Source organism: Papaver somniferum, chromosome 2 (genome assembly GCF_003573695.1).
Source record: "Papaver somniferum cultivar HN1 chromosome 2, ASM357369v1, whole genome shotgun sequence".
Lineage (NCBI taxonomy): Eukaryota > Viridiplantae > Streptophyta > Magnoliopsida > Ranunculales > Papaveraceae > Papaver > Papaver somniferum.
The window spans coordinates 100,958,637-100,986,238 of NC_039359.1; the positions used below are offsets into that span (position 1 = coordinate 100,958,637).

At 42.2% G+C, this 27,602-nt stretch overlaps 1 protein-coding gene across 1 annotated transcript; it reads right to left on the reverse strand.

The window, feature by feature from the left end:
* Positions 1-1,210: 1,210 nt before the first annotated feature.
* LOC113348580 (calcium-dependent protein kinase 2-like) lies at positions 1,211-6,485 on the reverse strand. Its single transcript, XM_026592409.1, has 8 exons — positions 5,499-6,485; positions 4,083-4,226; positions 3,795-3,947; positions 3,187-3,302; positions 2,868-3,035; positions 2,605-2,732; positions 1,848-1,947; positions 1,211-1,729 (listed from the first exon to the last, which is right to left on the reverse strand). The coding sequence occupies exons 1-8, from the start codon at positions 6,232-6,234 to the stop codon at positions 1,652-1,654; spliced, it is 1,623 nt and encodes a 540-aa protein (XP_026448194.1). The 5' UTR covers positions 6,235-6,485; the 3' UTR covers positions 1,211-1,651.
* Between the last annotated feature and the right edge of the window lie 21,117 nt (positions 6,486-27,602).

Genomic DNA, 27,602 nt, shown 5'->3' on the forward strand with positions numbered 1-27,602 from the left:
CCACTGATAGCTGTTGCTTGTTATGAAATCAAGTAAACAGTACTTTCTAGTATTAATCTAGGCCTTAATGTAATCATAAAACGTAGTAAAAAGTACTAAACTCACTTCCCAAGTTCTTAAGAATTGTGTGCACACGTGCATATTTAAATTACATACTGTAAAAGAGAGAGCAGAAAACAAGCTCACGTGGAATGGTGGTAACTTAAATGTCTGTCTCAAGTTTAACCTTGGAATGGTAACTCATGTCAGAAGAATATAATTATAAGGCCTTAACCTTGGATTCCCATTTCTTAATTAGAAAACTATGTTAAGCCTCCATGGAAAATGTGCTGTTGATGGGAGTTTTCGCATAACTATCTTTCTTAATCAACTTTTAATATGCAATATCATGCAACTTGGTATAAACTATAGTTTGTTTTTCTTGTTGTTTGTGTTTTGTCGCAATTACAAAAGCTTTCTCTGGTACTTTTCATACTCGTTACAACCTTCACATGGTATGTTATGTTGTGCACAGCAGCAGAAGAACTTTGAAATATGATAATTTAGGATGTAGAGAAAAGTAAGATTTGTACTCCACTTAAAATATGGTCGGGCGCCAGGACTTTCCTAATTAAGGCATGGGAATGCAAGTTCTTGCTCCTTGGCTAGGTAACCGGAATGCATATTACAATGCACAGCAGAAACCCTTTAGACACACAACTGCAACTGGTAAGATAAAGAGGAAATGCATTTGTTTGTTTGCTGGTTTTAGATTACGAAATGATTCCCAACATTTGGTGCTTGAAATTCAACCAAAAACAGTGGGCTGGAATGCTCCCGAGATGCATATGTGCAAAACCTTTTTGTTTGTATATCATTAAACTTTCCAGTTGCAAACTTCGGAAACATCCATCCATTTTTAAATGCTTTCGAATTTAATATCTAATCGAATATTAAGCAAATCAAGAACACCAGCTCAAGGTTTCAAAGTGTATATTGGGTGTTGTTTATGCAAAGAGTGTCAGATTCGTGGTCGGTGCTGCCGTGCTGGGGCTCTTTCTTGATTAGGAATTCTTTTTCGTTCGGTAAATTGAAACTTGAACCACCCATAGTGAAGTTGAACAAAATCCCAAAATTGTCAAGTGAAAATCAAACTAGGTTTAAAGTTATTTCGTTCAAGGAAACCATGTAAGAAAGAAAACAAAATAAAGCACCATCTGCACAAGATCGATTGGTTACAAGTACACAAAAAATATAAGAAATCTTTCTCAACAAAAATACATTCGTACCGAGTCATTAAAACATATAAATAGACAGGCGTTACCAGAAATTCCAGTTCAAAAGATTAAGCTAGAAAATTCGATATGCACAAAAAAACTACAATTTCACAAAAAAGAATCAAAATAACAACCCCCAGAGTAACAGAATGCTGGAATCGATCACTACCCTTCGAATTTGTATATGAAGAAGTGAGGGAAATCCCGAATGAAAGACTTAAACAAAACAACACCGCAAGATATATGAGACTCATCATGCAAGTCCCCTCATTATGAAACCCCCGATCACTTGAACCTGTACTGCACCTTTTGCTTAGATCATTCTCAAACAATCAGTTCTCGATGGCAAACTTTCCATTGGCAAAACAAACAGATATACCATCAACGATTTGAAACTAAATGAGTTTCACTGCAGGTTGCTGTGAGCCACCTCTCATCATAGCACAGAACTCCTCATAATTAATTCTCCCATCCTATATAATAGTTCAAGATTTTTAAGTAAATCTTTGCAGGAATCTAACCAAAATGGAGGTAAAATAGAACAGCGAAACGAAATCGAGAAAGTTCAACAATATATAGGATAGAACTTACATTATCTGCATCGACTTCTGATATTATTTCCCTTATACTCTCTTCATCACCCATTCCATACTCCTTCATGGCCTTTTCCAACTCATCTCTTGTGATAAACCTGTAGCACATCACAAAGAAACATGTTTAGTTGCTTACACCATATAGTTTCTTCTTTGTTTTAGATCCTACACGAAGGTTCAATGGAGAGTGTTCATGAAATCACGCAAAATACTCCAGATACTCTTGGTTTTCTTTTTTCTTTTTGACAAGCAAAAAGTTATTGATTGAAATAACAACACAAAGGTGAAGAGTTCTACGACAAGTTTAGACACCAAAAGGTGAGGGGTACATTTCAAGGCTAGCTCTGACGCTGATCTTACCTTAAAAAGTAGAGTTGATTACTATATTTCCACAGAACCCTTAAATGGAAATGCATTTTAGCTTGCAGCATATGGACGGTTATCAAATGCAGTACATAATAATAATATGTGAATTTTGAGAAGCTTTTTTAACATGTGCAAATGTATCAATGTCAATTTGATGAATATGAGATGCATTTCGTGCAAAATGTTAGTTTTTCAAGTCAAAAAGAACAAACAAGAAGAAAACAAATGTAAAATGTTCAATTTAAGCTCATCACCATTTATTCCATGCATCATTTATGGTGATAATGGAATAGGTTTAGCATCTTAATGCTAACTAATTCACAACGACTAGGATTGTAAACCAAGGATGTGACAGAGGTTTATGAGAATAAGATGACAAGGAAACTTACCCACTATTATCTGCATCGAAATGCTGGAAGGCTTTGTAAAGATGGTCATCTCTTTCTATCTTGTGTCTGTGCATTGTAGCAGTAATAAACTCGATATAATCAATTGTCCCATTTCCATCCACATCAGCCTGAAAGTGGTAACTTATTAACCCATGAGTGAAGGTGAAGTGAAAAAGGAGTGGATTATTAAAGAGATTTACAGGTTATGATGTTATTGTATAACAGAGAGGGAAAAAAATATGGGGGTGCAATTCATATCTTACAGCATCCATCAGCTGCTTGACTTCAGTTTCTGTGAGCTTTGACCCAAGTCGCGCCAATCCCAACTTCAGCTCTTCGTATGTTATTGTCCCACTTTTGTCAGTGTCCATGTTCGTGAACATTGATTTGAGACCTTTAATTTCTTCTTCGGAAAGATTTTCAGCAATTACCTAAATGAGTCAGAAACCAGTCATAATATAGTAAGACATACAAACAAACCATGTAAACTTGGGATAGATAAGTCAAATATATAGTAGTCAAAAAGTTATATATCACATGAAAATATACAACCCCGAAAAAGCAGCTGTCAGTTCCCCCTACCTTTAGTGCAAGCTGCTTGAGCTTATTCATTGCCCTAAATTGCTTCATCCTGGAAAGCACTGCGCTGTCAATTGGCTTGTCTGATGCTTCCCCACCTTCTTTGAGCCATGGGTGTTCTGCATCATTTATCACCCCAAGTCCACAAAAGTTAGAGCTCAATCAGAAAATTGCAATAATGACTAGAAGCCCTACTGAGTTGATTCACTAATTCACTACTCTATTTGATTTGAAACCCTAGTGTTGAAGATCCTACTAACACTTCAAGGTTAGATTCACATGAAGCAGATGTATATCCCTAAAATACAAAAATAGCCAAAATAACTCGACATGGTAAATACGAGTTCCAATAAAATAATTCCATGCCCTTGTAAATCAACTCGACTCATCAAACATTTACTCATATGCATACTTATGAGAGTGTTATATCTGATTTCAAGCCTGCTAATGGAAAGCACAAGTGACTGTCGTATTTGCGAAAACTTGGTACATGCATAGCATAAAAAAACTAGAGATACTAATTTAAGAATTACTTAAGAATTGGATTGTTGCTAGAGTATTTTACAAGTGGAACTCTTACTAAAATGTGTCAATGTAAAAGATGAACATACCAAGAACCTGTGCAGAAGTAATTCGTTTTCTTGGGTCCTGAGTTAGCATCTTTTTGACGAGATCTTTGGCGCTGTATGATATACTAGGCCAGGGTGCACTTTCGAAATCGATATCACCTTGTAGTACAGCTTCAAATATTCCCTTCTCATTCTCTGAAATGTCACCAAACGATTGTGAATCTCACATAATCTATAATGCATATAACGGAACATTGAAACATCACTATGTCGCAAAAAGTTACACTTGCAACAGTTGATGTTTTTTTTTTAAGATAACTTTGCACTTACCAGCCCAAAAAGGAGGTACTCCACTGAGAAGAATATACAAGATAACTCCCGCACTCCAAACATCTATCTCTTTCCCATAGCTACGACGTAGTACTTCAGGAGCAACATAATACGCACTCCCTACGATATCCCGATACACTTTGCCTGTCAAAAGTCACACAACAGTCAAAAATAGAATACTGAAAGACTCGAAGACCACAGAATAACACCACTATAACTTTAAAAAGTAAATAGTTGTGACAAAGGAGAAAAGATTCAAAAAGAACTCATAAGTCATAAGATTGTTGGAACTCAAACCAAGCATTTGGTTTACAGCTTTATGAATGAAAAGTTACACCGGCAATAGGAGTATCAAAAAGATAAACTGATATTTTAGCAGGTTTCACAAGAACCAATAATTTATATAACTAGCATAAATACAGATGTACAATTTAAATGACAGAATTTAGCATCTGAACATTACGAGTAAACCAACCACATTGCAAGTTACCACTTGCTGAAGTTCTTAACTTGTGCAGCTGCCAACAACTCGAGAAGATTATAAAAAAAGACAGCAACAGATTACACTTAACGAGACTCAAGTTTCCTAACACCAGCCAGTATAATGGTGGATAATTAATCTTAGGCGCCCTTTGCTTGTAAGCCACTTTTCAGGGTTTAAGTTCTACACTAAGTGCTAGAGTTAAGACCACCGCATCAGTTTCTAGGCACGGCAGCCTGTGTAATCAAAGACCCCACCTAGGCAATCAAAGGGTGCCCAAAATTTCTGTGCATTTAATGTGCTGAGCCAACTAAGCTCCACCCAAAAGCATACTAAGCAAAAAATGTCTAAGCCCAGCCCCTACTTCAGAACTTAGTTTTCTTTTGAAATTAATAAGTAATTGTTAGCTCAATCAACTAAACCTACATATTTTAGTTATTCGATTCGTTTAAAATGCAAGTAGAGAAAGAAGAAGACCAGCTGCTTTCTCTTCATTTATCAGTTGAACTTGTAGTTGTATATTTGAAGTGCTAAGGTTGTGAAGTTATATTTCTTCTTATGAAAATTATTGTTTTAGACCATCTCTCAATACGCATATATGTAATATCCTCCTAGTTCTTCTGAGCGCTAGGCCCCCTTGGCCGCCTGCGACCACCTAATGACATAAATTACACAGACGGCAGATCGCTTAATTCAAATCACACAAGGGAAATCTATAAGTTGGCTAGGACGAATTGGAAACCTTTGCAGGGATAGTGTCATCTCATCCAATAGCAGTTCATTGAGCTACCACTGCGCAAAGAGCACTCACTAGGCAGTTTCATTAGACTGGTCTTGTATCCTTTTATATCTGTTTACAAGTTCTACTATTGGGGTTCCATATCACCACTGTACGACTTACTTGACAAAGATAATAAAGAGATAGAGAGCATTACCTTCCTCAATGAATACCGAAAGCCCAAAATCAGTAGCTTTTAACATGGCATTCTCATCCTTACTTGCCAGCAAGAAATTCTCAGGCTTGAGATCTCTATGCATCACACCCATGAAATGACAGATATGCACAACATTCACAATAGACCTACAGATGGTTGCAGCTGCCCTTTCTGAGTAATGACCTTTCGCAATAATTCTATCAAACAGTTCACCACCAGCACAAAGCTCCATTACCAAATGAACAGAGTATTTATCCTCATAAGCCCCTTTAAACTCAACAATATTAGGTTGTCCACTAAGATGTTGCATCAGCTGAATCTCTCTCTTGACATCATCTTTATCACTTTTGCTAACAAGTTTCCTCTTGGAAATTGATTTGCAAGCATAAGTATGACCAGTTGAATGCTCAGTACATAAATAAGTAACCCCAAATTGACCTCTACCCAATTCTTTACCAAGACTATAATGGTTCTTAACATCTTCAAATGGCTTACCAAGTATAGTATCAGGTGTCTGAAGAGGCCTGTTATGATTTGAATTCAATGTAGATGGCTTCACTGGCACTGGATTCTGTTGTCTTGGTTGCTGAGCAGGTCTAGCTTGATGAACCACATGTTCATGATTAGGTCTTTCATTCTGTCCTCCTGCTGCAATTCCACCTCCTGGTCTGTACCCTCCTCCTCCTTTACCATCACCTGGTCCATTATACTCCTTTTTGCTGAAACAATGACCCATACTCAAAACCCAGATCACAAATTTTAGCTGCTTCTAGTTCAAAAACTCAAAGACTCTTACTAAAATTTTCCAAACCCAGATCAGAATTGGAGCTAAAACAGAGATTGAGATGATCTGCAGATCAAGATTTCTTCTGTTGATTGAATCTCAGAAAAGGTTTGAACAGAGAATAATTGATTGAAAAGAGAGAGAAGAAAGATTAAGGTAAGAACGTCTTTCTTTGGCTTCTTTTTTTTGGTATTGACTTAAAGCGATTTTTGATGGAGAGATTCAACTGAAGTCAGGAAAAGTCGACGATGGGTAAAAGTGGCGACTATTTACGTGTGGGTGGTATAAATGACGCTATCTAAACCGTTTATTTAGAGGGAACAAGCGGTAAGAATGATAATTGATAGTTTGAAATTTGAGATGGTGGGTTATGATCACCTCTTGGTGTGTAAAAAACGGATCTCTGATATGCTACTCTCCATGTCAGGTTGTTCCCTTTTCCCCGCCCCAAGTGACCCCTCTGGACTCTAATAGCCTGTTTGGAAATCAGAAGGAAAAATATGTTTGCTTCTTCGAAAGAAGTAGAAGTCACAAGTAAAATAATTTTGTTTTACAAAAATTTAGTTTTTTTGTTTCTGTAAATCGTTTTAAAGTTTTACCCCCAAACTGATTTCTTATTTGTGACTTTTAGAAATCAAGAAGTAATTTTTGAGTCTGCATCCAAACACGCTTGGATACAATATATTGATTTGTAAGTGAGAATAAAACTTTTCTGCATCTAGATATATGCACCCAACGAGTCAGATACAAAATGATACCCGATTTGAATAATCTTGAGTCAGATGTATAAGGCGAATCAAACTCGATCATAACTGAAGAATGGAAAAACAAATAAGCGGGTATCTGGCTCGGAATGAGTCAAATTCAGATCGCAAATCAGACCCAAACGAACAAACAAGGTGGAAGTTTTCTTTTTTCCATTTTTTATCATGACTTTCACGCAGGGATTTGACACTTCTTCCGTTTAATGGAAGTATCGTGGTTGGATCCTCATGTATACGTCCATGACATTGTCTTCTACGCAACCTCCCCCTTGTTTGTTTCTGTTAATTAACAAATGTACGATGACGATGGCATCTAACCCTCGAGGGCATGGTTTAGCACTAAAATCAATGGGAAAATATCTAATACCAGGGAAAGACGCGGTATTATGTCTTTCGTTTTGCGCTCTAGAGATCCACTGAAAAAACACACAAGGAAAACATTCTAGTTCTTCCTTTTTGCTCTCTCCTTCTTAACGTTTTATACAAGAGATTTTCTACCTGTAACGTGGCAAAAAATTGATAAAACTTCTTTTATTCCTAGGTCCAAGTGTTGTCAGCCATGTTGGCCTCAATACAGTCGAAACAAAATAAAAATTATATCCACCATCAGTCATGTTCTTCCACGGTTTTGTTTTTCGGGTTAGGTAGCATTGAATTAGCAACACATTAAAAACACCAGCTCATGACACCAGCAATCACACTACTAGACTAATGGGAATTTAGATATGATTGAATTATTAAGCATGATGGAATATGTCATCTCACATGTAGTGAAAGTACTATTTCATTTGCTAGTTGATACCTGTTAGTTTGTTAGTACAAATATCTGGAAATCAAGTCCCAAAAAAATAAACCTCATGCTCCCACAGTTGGTTGCCATAGCTTTCATGACCCGATCCTCTCTTATCGCCTATTTTACTTTCAAGATAACGACCAATATGATAGATAATGCCCTCCGTATTAAAATTCCAAGTGAATGGGGCTGTCGTTCTCTAGAGCAAAGTAGATTTCATGTGTCGCTTTAGAGTTTGTTTTTCTTGTGCACTTTCTCATTCACTCTGGACACTTTTATGGGAACCTTGCCCTTTTTCTTTTTTATCAATGGTAATTCCAGGTTACAATGAGCTTAAGATCGAAAATAAGAGAATACAAAAAAATAAGATCATACCGTATGTGTACACATATATCTCACTATCAGACACGTGTATATAAAAGGATACGTGGAAAGCATGCAGGCCAAAACATCAAAACATGATGCGCCACGAAACACCAAATAAACTCCGAGGAGTTACTTTATCGCATCCCCAAAAGAGAAGCTAGGATCAACGGTGGAGAGAAAGTTAGCTGACACGGACGTGACAGGGGCAGAAGACACTTGTCTGACACGAGCAGACCCCTCAACTACTCACATTAAACACTCTGAGCAGTGTACGTGTCGATCAACCTGTGGAACGAGCGAGGATGTCTCTGCGGGATCAAGGGGCAAACGCAGACCTCTGCGTGATAAACGCAAGGACACAAGAAGATAAGGTTCCAACGGTCATCAGAGATGGGTCCCACATTCTAACCTTATAAATACCCCGTCTCCACCAAGAGGAAAGGGGATCGGAAGAATCAGGAAGGAAAGGAGAGAGATAGAGAGAGTTTGCAAGTGTAAGTTAATCATTTAGAAGAGAGAAACATGTAAACCCAAAAGTCATTCGACTATTCGTGTAACCGTGAAGAATATAGTAAAACAACAAACCCCGTGGACGTAGGCCTTAGTGCTGAACCACGTAAACCTTGGTCTTATTTACATTTCAGCACTTTATATTTATTTTGCCCCGTGGATCTTTACTTATACGTTTTGTTTTCTTTGCTTGTACTTATATCCCGTGCGCAAACGCCTCGCATGGAGTTGTTAGATGAGGCTATGATAAACCCGAAGGTTTTGAGCCAATGAATCAACACTAGGATATCATCATCACAAATCTCCTTAGATGATGATGATTGATTGTGAGCACTCGGTACCCTTCGTGGTTTGTGTGTTCACAATTTGGCGCTAGAAACAGGGACTTCGTCCCGGTAAAAGATTTATCTTATCCTGTGATTTCATTTTAAATTGGCATATGATTCCTCTGATTTATCAGCTCGGACCGTATAGATCATTTGTTAACTGTATTGTATTAAAAACCCACCTTTTATCTTCGATAAGATTTATTGTTCTAATCCGCGGATTTACGATTTTCTTTAGATCTCATACGAACCCGTCTCTCTGGGGGGTTTTTCGTAGTTTTTATACTAAGGATCTCCTTTAGTAAAACTTTAACCCGTATATTGTGACTTGTGTGTATTAATCCTCTCCAGGAAGAATGTATTTCGTCAACTAACCCGCTTCACGCGGATATTCCCGTTTTTCGTTTGAAATGCCTTATGCAGAAAGGACGTATTGTGAGTAAAGAAGGCGAGTTTCGGCGAGATTTCATTGTCAACAAAAGGACACGTGATGGAAAAGACGCAGGAAGCAGGAAAATCCAAAGCTTTGTCAAAAGAAACACCCAGGACAACCCCGGTCATCACCCGAAGCAAGCAGAAGGGAGATAAAGCTAAAATGACAAGTCAAAGGCAAGATACTGCGGAAATAACTTCACCTATGAACGCTAATTCAGTTGCAGCGGCGGCTCTCAGAGCAGCAGCGACAAAGTACGGTGCGGCTGCGGTAATCCCGAAGGCTGCAGAGGCTAGCAATACTTGCGCCATGAATCAACTTAATCAACCAAGAGAAAGGGTGGATGAATCCAGAACATTCCAACCCGTGCACCTTCTAACTTTTGGAATGCCACCAACAAATGATCAAAATCAAACCATACCGGCGGCTCTAGCACCGCAGAGGGGCACTCACCCCAATTTGGAAATGCCAGCGACCGAAGCTGAACCCCTTCCACCTTTAGTGCAGACCATGGAGGAGGGAGGCACCATGGCTGTAGTAGCACGCGCTGGGACCCCCAATCAGGGGTCCAACCAATCACACCGACTGATGGCTGAGCTTGAGGAACTGAAGAAGAGCCAGCAGGATTACGCAGATGTTGTAGCCCTGTTGGCCAGAGAAAATCAAGATTTAAAGGAGCGGATTGCTCTAAGCACGAAGACCAGCCAACAACTTGATGAAGCAAACTCCAAAGCACCAGATCCAAACCGAGACTGTAGAGTCGTCATAGCGGCTAATGAAGACGCGACAAGGGGAAGTAGCGTATCTGACCCGGATTATGACGATGGAGATTCAGACGGTAACGAATAGAAGAATTTAGGGCACCACCGCGCAATGGAAGAACTACGAGATGAGATGATGGCCGAGATCAGGCAATTAAAAAATAAACAAGGCGGGGGGAGGTTAGAAGAGGTCATGAGAGAAGCTAACTCCACGCCCTTAACTCATCGCTTGGCCAACACCCCTATTCCACTGAAATGCCCTGTCCCAACGTTCGAATGCTATGATGGATCCAGTGACCCTGCTGCACATATTCGGTACTACAACCGTGTCTTAGCTAGATGGGGTCAGAACGACGCCGTACTCTGCAGATACTTCCCGTCAAGCCTGAAGGGATCGGCGTTATCATGGTTCGATAATCTGCCACCAAACTCTATCCACTCATACGACCAACTCGCAGAAAAATTCTTAAGAACGTATATGTACAACAAGACTGTAAACACCGGAATGGATAAGCTCTTTTCACTAGCGATTGGCTACAAGGAAACCACGAGGGAGTACACTAACAGATGGCACAAGATCTGCCAAGCCATAGGTAGCGTGGACCCAGTGGTAAGCATCAATTGCTACAAATGGGGATTAGACCGAATGAGTCCCCTATTTGTTGAAATTCATGGGAGCGTGCCTAAGACAGAGGGAGATCTCCGAATAATTATCGAAAAGCACGCTCGACTTGAAGAAATTCAACGGGAAAACCCGAGGGCATATCCGCAGAGGTCTCACCACACCAATTCAGCGGAACAAACCAATGGGGCCAAAAGGAGTTGCTCAGGGGAGAGACCTCACGAAGATAGGAAGGAACGAAGAGCAGGTGACCGAAAATTCGAAGATCAAGTTTACACGAAACTCAACGCTAGCTATGCTCGTATCCTACGAGAGATCAAAGGGAGGGAAAACTTGGAGTGGCCATGGTCTAAGGGAAAGCAGCCCCCGAGATCCGAGAAGTCTAAAGATTACTGTGAATATCACTGTTTCAACGGACACCAGACCGAAAAGTGCAAGAACCTTAAAATAATGATCCAAAAATTAATTGATGCGGGAGAGCTCAAACATTACGTACGAAAGGATGTTACCGAGGACAGATCTAAGCGAACCAAACCAGTCCAACTTCCGGAAGGAAACCGAACAATCAACACCATCTCGTGTTATGAAGCCACAAGACCCTCACTTACAGCGCATATAGAAAAGAGGTTACGGAAGCAATTCGAAGACCGCTGCGAATTATATAAGGTCGATGGGATAGTGGTGGACGAACACGAAGAATGGATGGAATCTCCTATCATCTTCGATGCCGAGGATATCGAAGAAGGTATGGAAGACCATAACGATCCCTTGGTCCTAACACTACCAGTAGCTGGATGTAACCTCAAAAAGATCCTCATAGACGGGGAAAGCTCCGTAAACGTCCTATTTTACGATGCATTCAAACGGATGAAGCTCCATGATGAACAGTTAATGACCTCTTATCACACCATCAATGGATTCAATGGAGCAGCCACGAAGCCCTTGGGAGACATCGTGTTGCAGGTTAACGCAGGGCCCATGAAACTGGAAACCCGATTCAGCGTGGTGGACACCCCTTCCCCCTACAACGCTATTATTGGACGAAAATGGATACATAAGCTCAAAGGAGTTGTGGCAACGTACCACCAATATCTCAGATTTCCAACACCTAAGGGAGTAATGGAAATCAAGGGAGATCGGATCACTACGCGAGAGTGCCAGGCCACTCAGGATCATATCAACAACGAGCAAGAAGAGCAGCGAAAAATCCGAAGAGTAAAAAATCAAGAAACCGCGAAAGAGAAGGCCATAGACCTGTTCCTCAAGGAAACTACAGGGAAGGGCTTGACGAAAGATGATAATGTCCAACACAGAAACAAGTACTTCAACAACCAGCGAAGAACAGAAACACGCTAAATAGCAATTAAAGAACGTCCCAGTCCTCGGAAACCCGAAGCCTGTGTTCACACCAGTGGAGCCCGTAAAGGAAATCAACATAGGAACGGGAAGAAAACCCGAAGATGATCAAAATCGGGACCATAATGGACGAAGGAAGGGAACATTCCTTAACCAAATTACTTAAGGAATACGCGGATGTGTTCGCCTGGAAGCTAGGAGATATGCCGGGGATTGACCCAAAAGTAATCCAACATGAACTACGCATCAAACCGGGCACGCCCCCGTTCAGGCAGAAAATACGAAAAGTAGCTCCAGAGTATCATGAGGCAGTAGAAACAGAACTTCGGAAACTACTAGACGCAGGATTTATCAAGGAAGTCAAGTATCCTACCTGGATCTCCAACATGGTCATTGTTCCTAAGAAAAATGGAGGGGTTAGAATATGCATCGACTTTACTAATCTCAACAAGGCATGTCCAAAGGACAGCTATCCCCTGCCGAGCATAGATCACTGGAGAAGCAGTAGAGGTACGAAGACTGTCATTCATGGATGGATATTCTGGCTACAACCAAGTAGCCCTGGCAGAAGAAGATCAGCCACACACAGCGTTCTACACCCCACATGGCCTTTATTGCTATACTAGAATGCCTTTCGGACTTCGAAACGCAGGGGCAACATACCAAAGGATGGTCGATGCTATCTTCAAGCCATGGATTGGAGGAACCCTAGAAGTCTACGTTGACGACATGCTCGTCAAAAGCAAGCTGCGTAAAGATCACCACCAGGACCTGAGGAATATCTTCGAAGCAATGAGACAGCATCACATGAAAGTGAATCCGGAGAAATGTACTTTCGGTGTCACCTCGGGGAAGTTCCTCGGGTATCTGGTAACAAAAAGGGGCATCGAGGTAGACCCAGCAAAGATTCAAGCCATAGTAGAGATGCCGTCCCCAAAGAATTTAAAGGAAGTGCAGAAGCTCAATGGATCTATAGCAGCGTTGGGCAGATTTATTGCACGGTCTTCGGACAAATGCAAACATTTCTTCAATATTCTCAAAAAAGGGAGCAGGTTCGAATGGACCGCTGAATGCGAGGAAGCATTCCAAAAAATCAAAGAACACCTAGCCTCAATCCCGATCCTGCAGAAGCCAGACCCTGACGAGGTTTTGGCACTGTACATAGCAGCAACAGAGGACGCAGTCAGCGCGGTATTAGTCAAAACCAATACAAAGATAGAACAACCTATCTATTACGTCAGCAAGACCCTCAATTCTGCGGAAAAAATTATACTAAGATTGAACAACTCATCCTCGCACTGGTATGGGCTACCCAAAAACTGAGAACCTACTTCCTAACTCACCTCGTCAGGGTCCCATGCAAAGCACCATTGGAAGCAGTCCTCAAAAGCACGGGAAAAGTGGGCCGAATAGCCAAATGGAACACCCATCTGGACCAATTCAACATCATTCATGAAATTCAACATTCTCGGAAGTCCCAAGTTCTGGCGGATTTCTTAGCAGACCTCCCCCTTGACAACGACGAAGAGATTAAGGGAATACCAGAAGCCGAGGAAGAAAACAAGGATCCAATGGATATCCTCGAACCTGCGAGTCAAAGACAATGGGAAGTCTTCGTCGACGGATCCAAAAATAAGGAAGGAGCAGGAATAGGCATTGTCATTATCACCCCAACTGGAGAAAGGATTATACAGGCACTTAGATTGGAATTCAAAGAGCATACCAACAACATTGTTGAATACGAAGCTGTCGTACACGCCCTCCGTATAATAATAGAGATGGGGGTAACCGATGTAAGGCTGACAAGTGATTCGCAGCTTGTCATACGGCAAATAGGGCTCGAGTATAATGTGTACGATGACACCCTCTCAGCTTACATGGCCTTGGTCCAAACATTGGCATCACAAATCCCGAACATTAAGTTCCGGCACTTATGCAGAAGGGACCTCAGGCACGCGGATGCCCTAGCATATATATCATCCATGCTGAGGGATAAAAATGTCGAAGCTATTAAAATAGCAAGGGTATACGAGCCTTCGATTGCATCTCAATTCTCCTTCGCTACCAATCAAGATACAGTGGAAGAAAATATCGAAGACCAGGTAGGAGAAGACATCCATAATGACTTTGACGAAGAGGATATCCTGTCAAGAGCAAATCAAGACGAAGACTTCAGCAACGAAGATGACTGGAGAGTGACAATCCATGCCTTTCTCGAAAAAGGAAGCTTACCTGCGGATCAGAAACAAGCTAGGAAGATACTCTCCAAAGTGGGAAGATATGATCTTCGGGATGGGGTCCTGTAAGAAATCCTTCCTTGGACCATTACTACGTTGCTTGTCCCGGAAAGAGGGGCATCGAATTCTAAATGATATCCATTATGGTGACGCGGGGAATCATAGCGGCATGAGATCACTAGCTGACAAAGCAAAAACGCAAGGATATTACTGGCCGACAATGATACAGGATGCCGCGAGGATGTCCCGACGATGTGAAGAATGTCAGCGCTTCGCAAAAAAGATCCACGCGCCGGCGACAATGTTAAACTCCGTCGATAGCCCGTGGCCATTTGCAAAATGGGGCGTAGACATCGTCGGGCCTTTCATCGAAGGATCAGGGAAAAGACGATTTTTGATAGTAGCCACGGACTACTTCAGTAAATGGGTGGAGGCTAAGGCCTTGGCCAGGATCAGAGACGTGGATGTGTTTACTTTCATATTCCAGAACATCATTTGCAGATTTGGTATACCCGCTGAAATTGTATCTGATAATGGCAAGCAATTACAGGGGAAAAATATAGACATGCTCTTCGATACTTTCAAAATAAGAAAGAACAAGTCCACCCCCATATACCCTCAAAGCAACGGACAAGCGGAAGCTACCAACAAGACCCTCGCCCTTATACTCAAAAAACAATTAGACGAGCATAAGGGAAGATGGTGCGAACAACTGCACAATGTGTTATGGGCATACAGGACAACACGAAGATCCGCCACCGGGGAATCCCCGTTTCTTCTAACTTATGGAGCTGAAGCAGTCATACCTACGGAAATCCTCATGCCAACCACGAAGACCGAAGCTTGGGAGAAAAACCTCACAACAGATATGATGTTAGAAAGGTTGGACGACTTGGAAGGAAGAAGGGAAGTAGCATTACAAAAGATGGAAAATTATCAACGAAGACTAGCAAGGGAGTACAACAAAAAGGTAAAGCGGAATTTTGTAGAGGGGCAGTATGTGTTGAGAACAATCCCACGGTATCAGCAAGAAAAGAAATGGGGAAAATTAGCACCTACGTGGGGAGGACCTTTTTAATACACGACGTTGGGGTAACGGTTCCTACTACCTTCGTAATCTAAAAGGCGAGGTCCTCCGGCATCCTTGGAATGCTAAGTGGCTCAAACCATACTTCCCATAGGAGCAACGCAGACTTGAATCTGCTTGGAGTGTACCAGAAGAAGAAGGGAGCCTGACCGCTCCACATGTTTCTATCTCTGGAAGAGGAATTGCAGGCCTCAACTTATCAATCAAACAAGCTTTCAAATTATCAAGTCAGCGGAATCTATCGACAATATTGGGGAAAGTAGTTAATCTACAATCTCTCAGGGCTCCCCCATCAGTGTCCATAAGTGTAAGACCAGGGGGAAGGCACCCAGCAGAAAGAGATACCCAACCAATCTTAAGGCAACGGGTCGACGGAATGGGTGTGTAAATATTTTAATCCCATATCCTAGAACGTTGCCCCGGCCCCCACCGTCTGGGAATCCTCTGGCCCAGGATTCGCCAGCGGGGTGACAGGTCTCAAGACGATCACGAAGGTACCTTCCTTCAGTATCGCACCAAACACTTAAAAACTTTTGTTTTGTTTTTTCACAAATGCTTAAAATAAAAACAAACCAACATTGCAGGTATATCAAGAAAAGGATCCATTTCATAAAGGATGATTACAAAAGTGAAAGGCCAATTCAAGGATACACATCAAAAAATATTCCTTTTACAGGATATCAGCAAAAAATATTCTTGTTACATGATTACAAAAAGGGAAGGATAATGATGCCGCGGCCCTACAAAATGCTGCGGTCTCTACCTAGATTGCTGCCCCATCGGCAGGATTATTCCGAAGACTTGAAGGGACGCTCCCACCAGAAGAGGGTCCCGAGGAGTCAGGCAAGGCAGAAGGAACTGGACGACGAGGATAGTTCTTCACGAGACCATGCTCGTTCTTTAGGCCAAGTTCTATCCTCTCCAGCATCTTGTTCGTCTCCTCAGCCAATTGACAACGAGCCTTGTGCTTAATAACTGTTGTCCGCTGTTGGGCTTGGGATAATAACGAAGATAGCCGATTCACTTCTCTAGAAGCAGCACCAACGGCCTCCTCGCGGGTTGCCGCTAAATTCTTGAAATGATTGGTCTGTTCTTCCTGCTGCGCTAAGGAAGATTGAGCCTTTTCAAGTTTTTCATTTGTGACGCGAAGGTGTCCCTCGAGCTCTGAAAAAGACAACACCACGGAGTTAGCGCAGAAAAAACACGGTCACACTCGATGAAATAGGATTATACCTTCGACACAAGCCGAAGCCTCTTCATACTCATTAACAACCGCATCTCGCGCTTCATCAAGATGGTCATATTCCGCGGATAATTTCTTATAGTCTAGTTGAAGGTTGGTGAGAGTAAATTGACAGGCATCTAATTCTACCTGCTTCATCGAGTCCATGTGACGAAGGTGGTCGACCTCTTTATTTATCTCTGAGACCCCTTTGCTAAGTCTGTACATACACACTTCAAGATTCCTCTCAGACTCAGCCTGACGAGCTACTTCACGGGACGCGGCAAGAGCATTGCTGAGAGCAGGACTTCGGCACGGGCATCATCTCTTTCTCTGACAAGACAGAGCATTATCCTTAACCCCTGAAAGAGGAATGGATCGAGCCTTCTGTAATTCTTCTTCCAGCAGCTGAATCCTAGACTCCAGCAAGGAAGTACGCTCACGGGCTTCCCGCAGACTATCACGTGTCCACAGCAGTGTGCCATTAAATAAAGCACGATCATGGTTGTACAGATTTTGCATGTCGACCATCTGAACATGCCTCGCGCGCCATACCTCAGCCCGAGCATCCCATTTCTTGGCTTCATTCTTAATTTTCTCAACCAGATCTCTAATACGAGATTTTTGCCGAGCTCTTTCGTTTCGAAGCCATATCAGCTCGGGGACGCCACCCACTGGAGATAGGGTGGGGAGACTCAGACAGAACAACTAAGAAATAGAGGAATGACGACATACTGCGAGGGAAAAAGAACCAAACCTGTGAAAGTTGAAACTTGGCTGCGAGTTTGCTCTAACTCAGCGCGAACAACAAGCTCGGAACGAAGACCGGCCTCTGCTTCACCCAGCTTTTCTTTCTCCTTGAGGCTTTTCTTCAGTTCTTCTATTTCCACCTCAGCCGCAGATAATTCCTTTTTCTGTGACGAAGCTTAGCCTCGAGCTTCAGAGATTTCGCTTTGAAGAACTGATACAACGTGGTTACAATGCTCACTCCTCATCATCTACACATCAAGATGACAAACATTATTTCACCGAAGCATTCGATCGTCACGAAAAGTATGTACGAAAATTTACCTCCAAGACACGCTGCTGCGGAAAGCCATATTGATACCCGTCGGCGATGGCCATCATATCTGCAACGGAAGTAGGAGGCTCCGGCACAAGGGTAGCTTCGGGAACACTCAAATTTTTTCCCCAGGCTTCAGACACCCGCCTTAGAAGACATCTCCATCATGCGACGGGTATACGCAGTAGATTCCTTTTCCCCAGCAACAACAGGGGCGGGATGAGGACAAATAGAAGATTCTTTTCCTTGAACCAATCCATGATGGCGTCCTCACCCTCAGACGTCGGCGACTGGGAAGATTATCAGCAGGCGCATCAATGACCGATTTCCCCTTCTCTGACACGGCCCCTCAGCACAAATGTCGGCATGCTCCTCCGCGCCTACATGCGCAGCATGCTCCTCCGCGCCACCATCTTCAACAGTAGCGTCTCCATTACCATCACCACCAAGAACATCCCAATTATCATTGGGGGAAAGTAAAGAGAAGTCCTCGGGAAAATCGAGGGCATCGTCAAAGAACCCCCGTGGAGTACATCCGATCAAAAGAAAATTCTTGAGAGGGGGAAGGGTATCCGCGACATCACCAGCAGGGACAAAATGTCCCCAATAACAACGTCATCAGCCACCACGGCTTTTTCCTTCCTTCATCACCAACATGACCACGAAGACCTCTTCTTCGACATTGATAGGGGAAGTACCAGTACGTTCCTCCCCATCTGTAATCTCCTCATCCTCAGCAAACTCTTCGTTCACTGGACTAGTAACTTCTTCTTGGGCCTCAGCCTCGCCCATCACAATAGTAGAAGACTGCTTCGGCTAATCTTTTTCTTCTTCAACACCTGAAAACCAACACCACAAAAAGAATTATTTTTCCCGAGATGAATTTCTAAAAAGGAGAAGCGCAGCTAGAATCCGCGTACCTGAGCAGTTGAGGTATTCTTCGGTGGAAGTATAGCACCAGAACCTTCCTCCTCGTCTCCCTCTACGACGTCAAGGGCATAAGGAAAATTCATACCCGCAAAGTTCAAACGCCAGGGACAGAAATCTCCATAACGAGCAGGAGGAGACTCGCGTGGCTTACTACTCTCGGTAGGCCGCCAACCGCGGGGACCAGGAATCCAACCGTAAGCCCACGGACCAACTATTTCGATAACGGTGGCGTGCCACTCGTAGTCATGATCGCGCTTGATCCTCTCGCGCGCTGGGAAGAGTTTCCGATGACTAGACCCCTCCGTGCCAGGAACATACTTCAGCTTGGCATCGCTGACCTCATTTAACAGACGAATCTCGCCCCGAGGAGCAGCGAGATTCCGAAGGCTGACACTCCACGGCTTGCGGTTCCTACTATTGACGTAATCACCGAAGGAGTTATTGAAATTCTCAGGAGTATACCATTCCTTCTCCGCGGGATTGGGGACGTAGCAAGTCATCGACGTCCCCCTTACTCCGCAGATAGCACTCCTTCAGGGCGCGGAGATAATTCCCCGATAGTTGGGATACGGAACGGCTGTGAGTATTGGTGGAAGAGCCTTCACGACTAGCGAGCACGTCATAGTAGAAGGAATCACCTGATTTGTACAACGGCAGCATAAGACCAGCTTCGAACGCTCCAACCGTCGTTAACAAATGAAATTCATCGAACTCATACTTTGAGATAATCTCATAAGTAATATCATCCTCAGGGGCATAGAAACGAACCCCGAAGGCTTGGAGCTCATGCTTTTCCTTGAATATTTCGAGATCAATATGCTTGAAGGTTACTTTTTTCTTACTAACCGAGACACTACGTATCAAGGGGGCAGCCTCATCCTCCTCGGCGGGGCCGGATGAACTAATGAACGCTTCGGAAGCTTTTCTCTTCACCGGAGGATTCTTTGAAGATTCAGCCCTCGGAACTACACCCTTCGTACTCTTCCCTTTAAAAGTTGGAGGGGACCGCAGATGATGCTCGGGCACTAACAAACGTAGAGGAGGAACGTCAAAAGCAACAGCACGAGGCGGAGCCTGCGTACTTCTAATATCATCACGAGGACGAGACGCTGCACGATCGAAGACTCTTCGGGAACCAGAAGGATTTTTCGGAGGAATCTCTTCCCTAGAAGACGAGGCCTTCGCTCCAGAAGAAACTCGACTCCGACGAACATCATCTTGAGACTCTCTACGCGGAGGAGATCTCGATAGACCAGAACCAGGAGTCTGACAAGTAAGCCGCGGACGGTCAGACATGGCTGCGAAAAGATTAAAATCAAGAACAAGTTACACACATTCAAAAACATTACCAAAGATCAAAAAACCACATCAATAGCAATACACACACGATAACGCAGAAACCCTAAAATTAGTATACATGCTCAAAATTCCATAAAATTCAGACCCTCAAAAACTCAAATACAAGTAAAACAGTGGCTTCCTTGATTTAAGATAAAGAACAGGGGCAAACTAGTATGCAAGCATCAAAAAGAAGTTCTTCATCACAAACAAGGAACAACAGTAGCAGAGAATTTACAAATCAACACGGCGTAAAACAGTGGAAACAAAGAAAAGAAAAACTTACCGGCAAAAAAAAAAGCAGCAGAAGAAACAAACAGTGGAAGCGGGCGTGATTAATGCTAAGGTACAGAGAATTTAAGATCACAAGTTCAATGAAGACTGACAGAGAATTTAAGGTCACAGGTTCAATGAAGACAGACAGAGAATTTAAGGGCTGAAAAACAAAGAACGAAAACTGAGAGAATGTTTAGGAAGAATGAAATTAATTTTCTTTCTTTCCTTAATATACCCGAAAGAAAGAGAAGGAAATTAATGGAGGAATGGGAAACGTGCCCGTTACATAAGCAGTTAATGCACGAATAAAAGACGTGCCCAAGTATCTAGGAAAAGTTATTAGGAGTGAGAAGAATATGCGACGATAGTTTTTCTTCAAGGCACCCATTAGACATTCAAGCCCGAAGAAAAGGGGCAAATTGTGTACACATATATCTCACTATCAGACACGTGTATATAAAAGGATACGTGGAAAGCATGCAGGCCAAAACATCAAAACATGATGCGCCACGAAACACCAAATAAACCCCGAGGAGTTACTTTATCGCATCCCCAAAAGAGAAGCTAGGATCAACGGTGGAGAGAAAGTTAGCTGACACGGACGTGACAGGGGCAGAAGACACTTGTCTGACACGAGCAGACCCCTCAACTACCCACATTAAACACTCTGAGCATTGTAAGTGTCGATCAACCTGTGGAACGAGCGAGGATGTCTCTGCGGGATCAAGAGGCAAACACAGACCTCTGCGTGATAAACGCAAGGACACAAGAAGATAAGGTTCCAACGGTCATCAGATATGGGTCCCACATTCTAACCTTATAAATACCCCGTCTCCACCAAGAGGAAAGGGGATCGGAAGAATCAGGAAGGAAAGGAGAGAGAGAGAGAGAGTTTGCAAGTGTAAGTTAATCATTTAGAAGAGAGAAACATGTAAACCCAAAAGTCATTCGACTATTCGTGTAACTGTGAAGAATATAGTAAAACAACAAACCCCGTGGACGTAGGCCTTAGTGCTGAACCACGTAAACCTTGGTCTTATTTACATTTCAGCACTTTATATTTATTTTGCCCCATGGATCTTTACTTATACGTTTTGTTTTCTTTGCTTGTACTTATATCCCGTGCGCAAACGCCTCGCATGGAGTTGTTAGATGAGGCTATGATAAACCCGAAGGTTTTGAGACAATGAATCAACACTAGGATATCATCATCACAAATCTCCTTAGATGATGATGATTGATTGTGAGCACTCGGATCCCTTCGTGGTTTGTGTGTTCACACCGTAAGAGTACAATATCAAGAAATTCGATAAGAAAAAGAGAAGGATTATCGGAATAAGACAAATACAAGTATGAATAAAATCCGATTAAATCGGAGGAAGAATGGTTCTTTCCAAAATTAAAATCCAACCATTTTATTTGGTTTCTTCTATAAAAAGACATGCTTCCAAAGTGTGATTTGCTCAAATCTCTTGTAACTAGGAATGAAGATTCCGTCGTCAAAAATATCGCCGTCGTAGTTTCCGTCGACAGATAAATTAATAGTGAAGATTTCGTCGTCGTAGATAACAAAGATGGATGTTTCGTCGTTGGAGAACATCCCTATTGATCTTAAAACCAAAACTAGTAACCAAGAACCGCCGTTAAATCGTAGATAAACTTTCAAAAAGGAAATAAAACCACTATAATGATGTAGATAACTAAAAAATATGATAACAACTAAACTAAACTTAATAACTAACCTAGATAGCAAGAACAAATGAAGAAACCTGCTCAGATCCGGTCCAAAACGAACTAGATCTAAATAGAAAATGAGTTGGTAGAAGTGTTTTTGTAACTTTGTTGGAGAAGAAAAAATGGTGACGGAGAGGAGAGAGAAGAAGAAAAAGATGATTGGGGACGTTATTCAGATTGCAAAGTTACTTTCTTCAACAAAAAAGAATTGCAAAGATGTCTTTTTTTTTTTGAAGCGTGGTGTGTAGATCTTTGGAACAAAATCACCGTTATGTTAAAAAGAAAAAAAATACACTAAGTTTAAACTGCTTTTTTAACCTCTTATGGTCGAGTTAATACGACTATTGTGATCTCAAAGTTTAAAGTTATATTATACAATTTGTACCGAATATTTAAAGGGTTATTTAACGGATGGTACCTAGCAAATGATCATTTCCGGACTTCGGTGCTCAGTGTTAATACAAGAATTCTCGTTAGGTTCTACCCGTCCTAGTGTACCAAGATGACCTCACTTTTCTTAGAATAGTATGAGAGAGAGTTGTCTTTTCATTGTAACTTGTCCTCCCTTATATAGATTTTCCAAAAGCCCCTTCTTTTTATGACATCTTTCCATGTGTCATAAACCTCTTTAATTACTACTAATGCCACTCCTTCTCTAATATAACCTCCTTCTTCCTTGTTAATTCCTTCATTGTCCCTTCCACCTCATGGATACTTCTTTGGCGGACTTGGGCCTTAGTCCCCATGTTCCATATGTGGCTTTTCCCCTCTTTGGGGCACCCTAACCTGGTTACGGGGAATTATTTTTCATGTATCAATATTAGTCCCCTGACTATGAGGTTAGTCGTAAGATAACCTTATAGTCATACTTATACGGTCGAGTCAGCATACACATTTCTAGGCGCATGGAGAAGATCGACGGTTACTTCCTCAGTGCCTTGTGAATGGTGTCTCTCTTATATATATATATATATATATATATATATGTATAACTAGTACCTTCTCATCTTATTTCTCGATTCTTTCTTCTTCCCTTTTCCTTTTGTGAGCTACTCGACTCGCATGGCTGACTCTCTTCACGGGTATGTGCTAGTCTTAGCGCCTATCCCCGCATTAACCTCTGTGATGTTCAAGTATGATGAACTGAAGCGTCTATTGCTCGTGAAGGCTGAAGTCGAAGCGCTACGGGAGCGGAGAATTACTAACAGATATGACGCGAATACTAAGTTTAGGGAAGTGTCTGAAGCTTATCAAACCGTGCTAGACACGGAATCATCTGGTCGTGTGTCGCCAGAGACTCAACGCGCTCTCAATGATGCCGCTACCGCACATGGAGCGGCTAATCAATTGTATGCAGATTTCATGGCGATGGCGGCTACAATAGACCAGGCTATTTCAGATTGTCTCCTCTGGATTTCCAACCGAGTGATGCGTCCACTCCTTGGTTACACTTTGGTCTTAACAACGACCACTTTGCTTGTACCTCATCCTTACATTGAGGACGAACTCGCTCGTCTGCTAGTTCTAAGGGAGGAAGCGGAAATGTTATGGACCCCCCGTTCGTTCCACCGGAACAAAACACGCAGAGAATATGATGAACATGAGGACACCCTTTCACTTGCCCAAGGAGCCGGGCCGAGGATAAGATCATTCAGGCAATTATTAAGCGAGTTCACGAGGCTGATCAAGATTTGCGCTTGGCCGACACACAAGTCAGCGACAGTCGCTTGATGGTGGAGGCTCTGGACGTGGATATTGCTCGTTGCCGTTCATTATTGGCAGACTAAATTATTATTATTTACTATTATTATGTTTTTTTTTGTTGCTTCTCCCTCTTCTTTTTTAGTATTTCTCTAGAATTTTGGGGTTTGAAATTGTGAAGGTATCCTATTTTCCAAAGATGCAGTTTCTCGAGATACGACCCCCTTTCGATGTTGTCCGCGTGTCAGCCATTGTTTTTGTGGTCGTTGTAATCTTTCATACTTTCATGATTCTTTATAAATATGCAATATTGGATTCTTTAAGCTCCAACTTGTCTGCTTCTTTCTTTTGTTCTAAATGGCATATGTTCTTCATGGTTACGTTCTTTCGTTGGCACCAGTACCCTCGCTGGTTGACCTTCGATATAAGGAGGAGGAACTCGCGAGGCTTTTGTTAGTAAAAACGGAGATTGAAGTGCTCAAAGCGCGGAGGGAGATTGACAAAGATGCCAAACGAGCCAATTTTCTGATCAATACGATAATTCCAGATGACCGAAAGGGTCGGCGAAGGGGCGCGTGTATGTCCAAATCCGACGCGCATTAAACGAGACGGTTAAAATCCGTCAAGCTGTAGATCAGCTCTTTGAAGAGTTTGTTGTTATGACGGCAAGTATAGATCAAGCCATAGCTGACTGTCGTCTGTCTATCTCTGAGCAGGCTTTTCCTCACTTGCACGGGTGTAATTTAACCCTTGCAGCGGTTTCCGCGCTTGTTCTCTCCTTTGATATTCCTGGTGAATTGAGGCGTTTGCTCCTTCTGAGGGGGGAGATAGATATGTTATTGGCTTCTCGAGTAGTGCACGTGGATAAGATGCACACGATTTATCATGATCGAGAGGAAATGCTAGCCGCTGCTCGTAAATCAAAGGTTCCCAGCGAGATAAAGGGGCTCGCTAAATTGGCTAATGAAGCCGATTATGCGTTGTATACTACTATTGATCAGCGTGAGGAAGCTCTCTTAATGGTGTAGTCCGTAAATGCAGACATTGCTCATTGTCACGCTTTACTATTAGATGATGAATGAGTGACATACGACTTGTTGTCGTTGGTTAATTTTTTTTTTATATCTTTCCTTTGTACTCGGGTATTATTCTATATAGTTGTTTGAGGGTGAAAACGGTTTCTACTGATTTAGGTAATTTCGTGTGTGTGGGTGAGAAATGAGTCTAAACCCTAAACAATGTACTGCAAGGGAGTACTTTGATTCGAGAGGTCAATCTGTACAAATCCGGCCTAAACCAAGAAATGTCCGTTCCAGACTTGCTTCGGTCACAAAGTGAAGGAGAAGGGTTGGTCTTAGGGAGGGAAGCGAAGAGAGTGTTGAGACCAAAATAGTTGATTCTGGAAGAGTGGTTGTTTGACGACTTGTATCAGAAAGTGAAACGCTAGCAAATTGGGAAGCTAACAAGTGATTTCTGAGTGTTGTATTCTCCTGACCAAAACTTGTTCTTTAGTGGAAATAGGTGAGACCTATTTATAAAAGTCGTAACAAAATGTACCCTCGTCTCGTAAGAAGTGGAAACGGTTTGAGTAATGGAGGAGAATGGTAACGGGTAACACCTAGAATTGATGTTTCCATAATAAGGGATACGTTTCACCATTATTTCTTTCCATTACTAACCGCCTCACTTTTATGACACTTTCTTGTAACGGGCGTATTGCACGCCGCACGCTGTAAACCGCCAGACTAATACCCTGATGAGCATCCCTCAGTTTGTGACATGTTTTGATGTCTCGAGTGTTTTTGTGTAGCGTGTTTCTATTGTTTGGCAAGTGAAGATTGGGAGGCTTGCCGGCTCGGTGGTGACCTTTGACGGTCGAGATTTTTCATTTTGAGAGGAAAGGTAGCCGTTGATTGTTGCAACTTTCCGTTTGGCAGCCAGTGGCATAGAGGCATGGTCGGCATGGCTTTGGCATGTTTTAGGCGCGGCCAAATTAGGTTTTTGGCATAGTTTAGGCGCGGCCAAAATTAGGGTTTTGGCATAGTTTGGGCGCGACCAAATAAGGGTTTGGTGTCGTGACCAAAGAATTGGCATCGTAGCCATGTGAGTGTGTGACCAAAAGTTGCCACAAGTTTGGTGGTGAACTTATATGGCTGAGATTTGCATCTCAGAAGGAAGGGTAGTCGTCGATTGTTGCAACCCTTCGTTTGGCAGCCAGTGGCATGGAGGCGTGGCCGGCATGGCTTTGCCATGTTTGTTGGGAACGGCCAAGTTAGGATTTTGGCATAGTTTAGGCGCGGCCAAAATTAGGGTTTTGGCATAGTTTGGGCGCGGCCAAATTAGGGTTTGGTGTCGTGACCAAAGAATTGGCATCGTAGTGTAGATGGTGGATTTTCAACAAGGGTTAAAATCGTAAAACCATAATTGTAGTAATCTTGATCCAGCAATCAGATGAGTATTGAGACCCATGTCTCTCGTCGAAAGCATGAAAGCTCGTGCCACAAAAATCTCTGACTGAGAATTTTATCTCTCAGAGTATACGTGGATGTGCAATCTCTCAGCTGAGGCAACGACATATCTCATAAATATCGATCAATTTCAGTAATTAATTCTATATATAATCGAAAGATTGGATGGCTCCTAGACAACTTGCCTGCTAGTATATAGCAATAACGTCTTCAGGGTGCAACAAGGTTTTCCCTGACTATATAAAGGAAATATGACGTTTCAACAAGCTCATGTTTCTCAATTCTCAGATAATTAATGCTCATAGACGGCATACCTGCTAGTATAGAGCCATCAATTAATTATCTCTAATCGTTAACTGAATATTCATTAAATTCTACGATTCTTCGTAATATTTCGTCACTTCAACTCGTGGTTCTTCCCAGCAGAATTCCACGGGTTAGTGATAAATATTCAACGTACGGGCATCTGAGCGGCTACCGAGTAAGCCCCGACCAAAATGGTGCAAGTGTACTCAGCAATAATGCACAAACGAGCACCTGAATGCACAAACGAGCATTCCAAAACACGAAGGAACGATGAACCTATGCAAAATAGGAAGGAAATAATAAATAATAAAATATTAATCGAAGCGTTGGGAGACTGCGCCCACCGGCCGGCCGGTCGTGCCGTGGCCAGTCCCACGCCCAATTTTATATTTTATCATATTTTTATTATTTTACCTGATCTCATGAAAATCCCTTCATTTGAGCAAATCTCCTTCGTCTCAAGGAAACTCCCCAGTCTCATGGTGTTTCCTCGTATCAAAGAAATAATAATAAATTATGAAAGATTTCGTGAGACCGGAATCACTAGCCGGCCGGTCCCACACCTCCTGACTCCTTATTATTTTATTATTATTTCCCTTATCCCATGAAAATTCCTTGAATTCATGAAATTTCCCTCAAGTCATGAAAATAATGTAAAATTAAGGAAACTCGTGAGACCGGGCCCTAGCCGGCCGATCATGCCTTAGCTAGTCCCACACGCCCTTTATTTTATTGTTATTATTATTTTTATTTTTTTATGTTTCCCTCATCTCATGGAAACTCTCTGGTTTCAACAAATTCCTTGGTTTCAACAAACTTCTTGATTTTATGATATTTCCCTAAAATAAGGAAAAATAATAATAAAATTGGGAAAAGTGCCTTGGGATGGGCTCTTTGGCCGGCCGGCCATGCCTTGGCCATAGGCGGTCCCACACTTCATGACTCCCTATTTTATTATTATTATTTCCATAATCTCATGGAAATTCCTTAACTTCATGAAATTCCTCAGTTTCATGATATTTCCCTC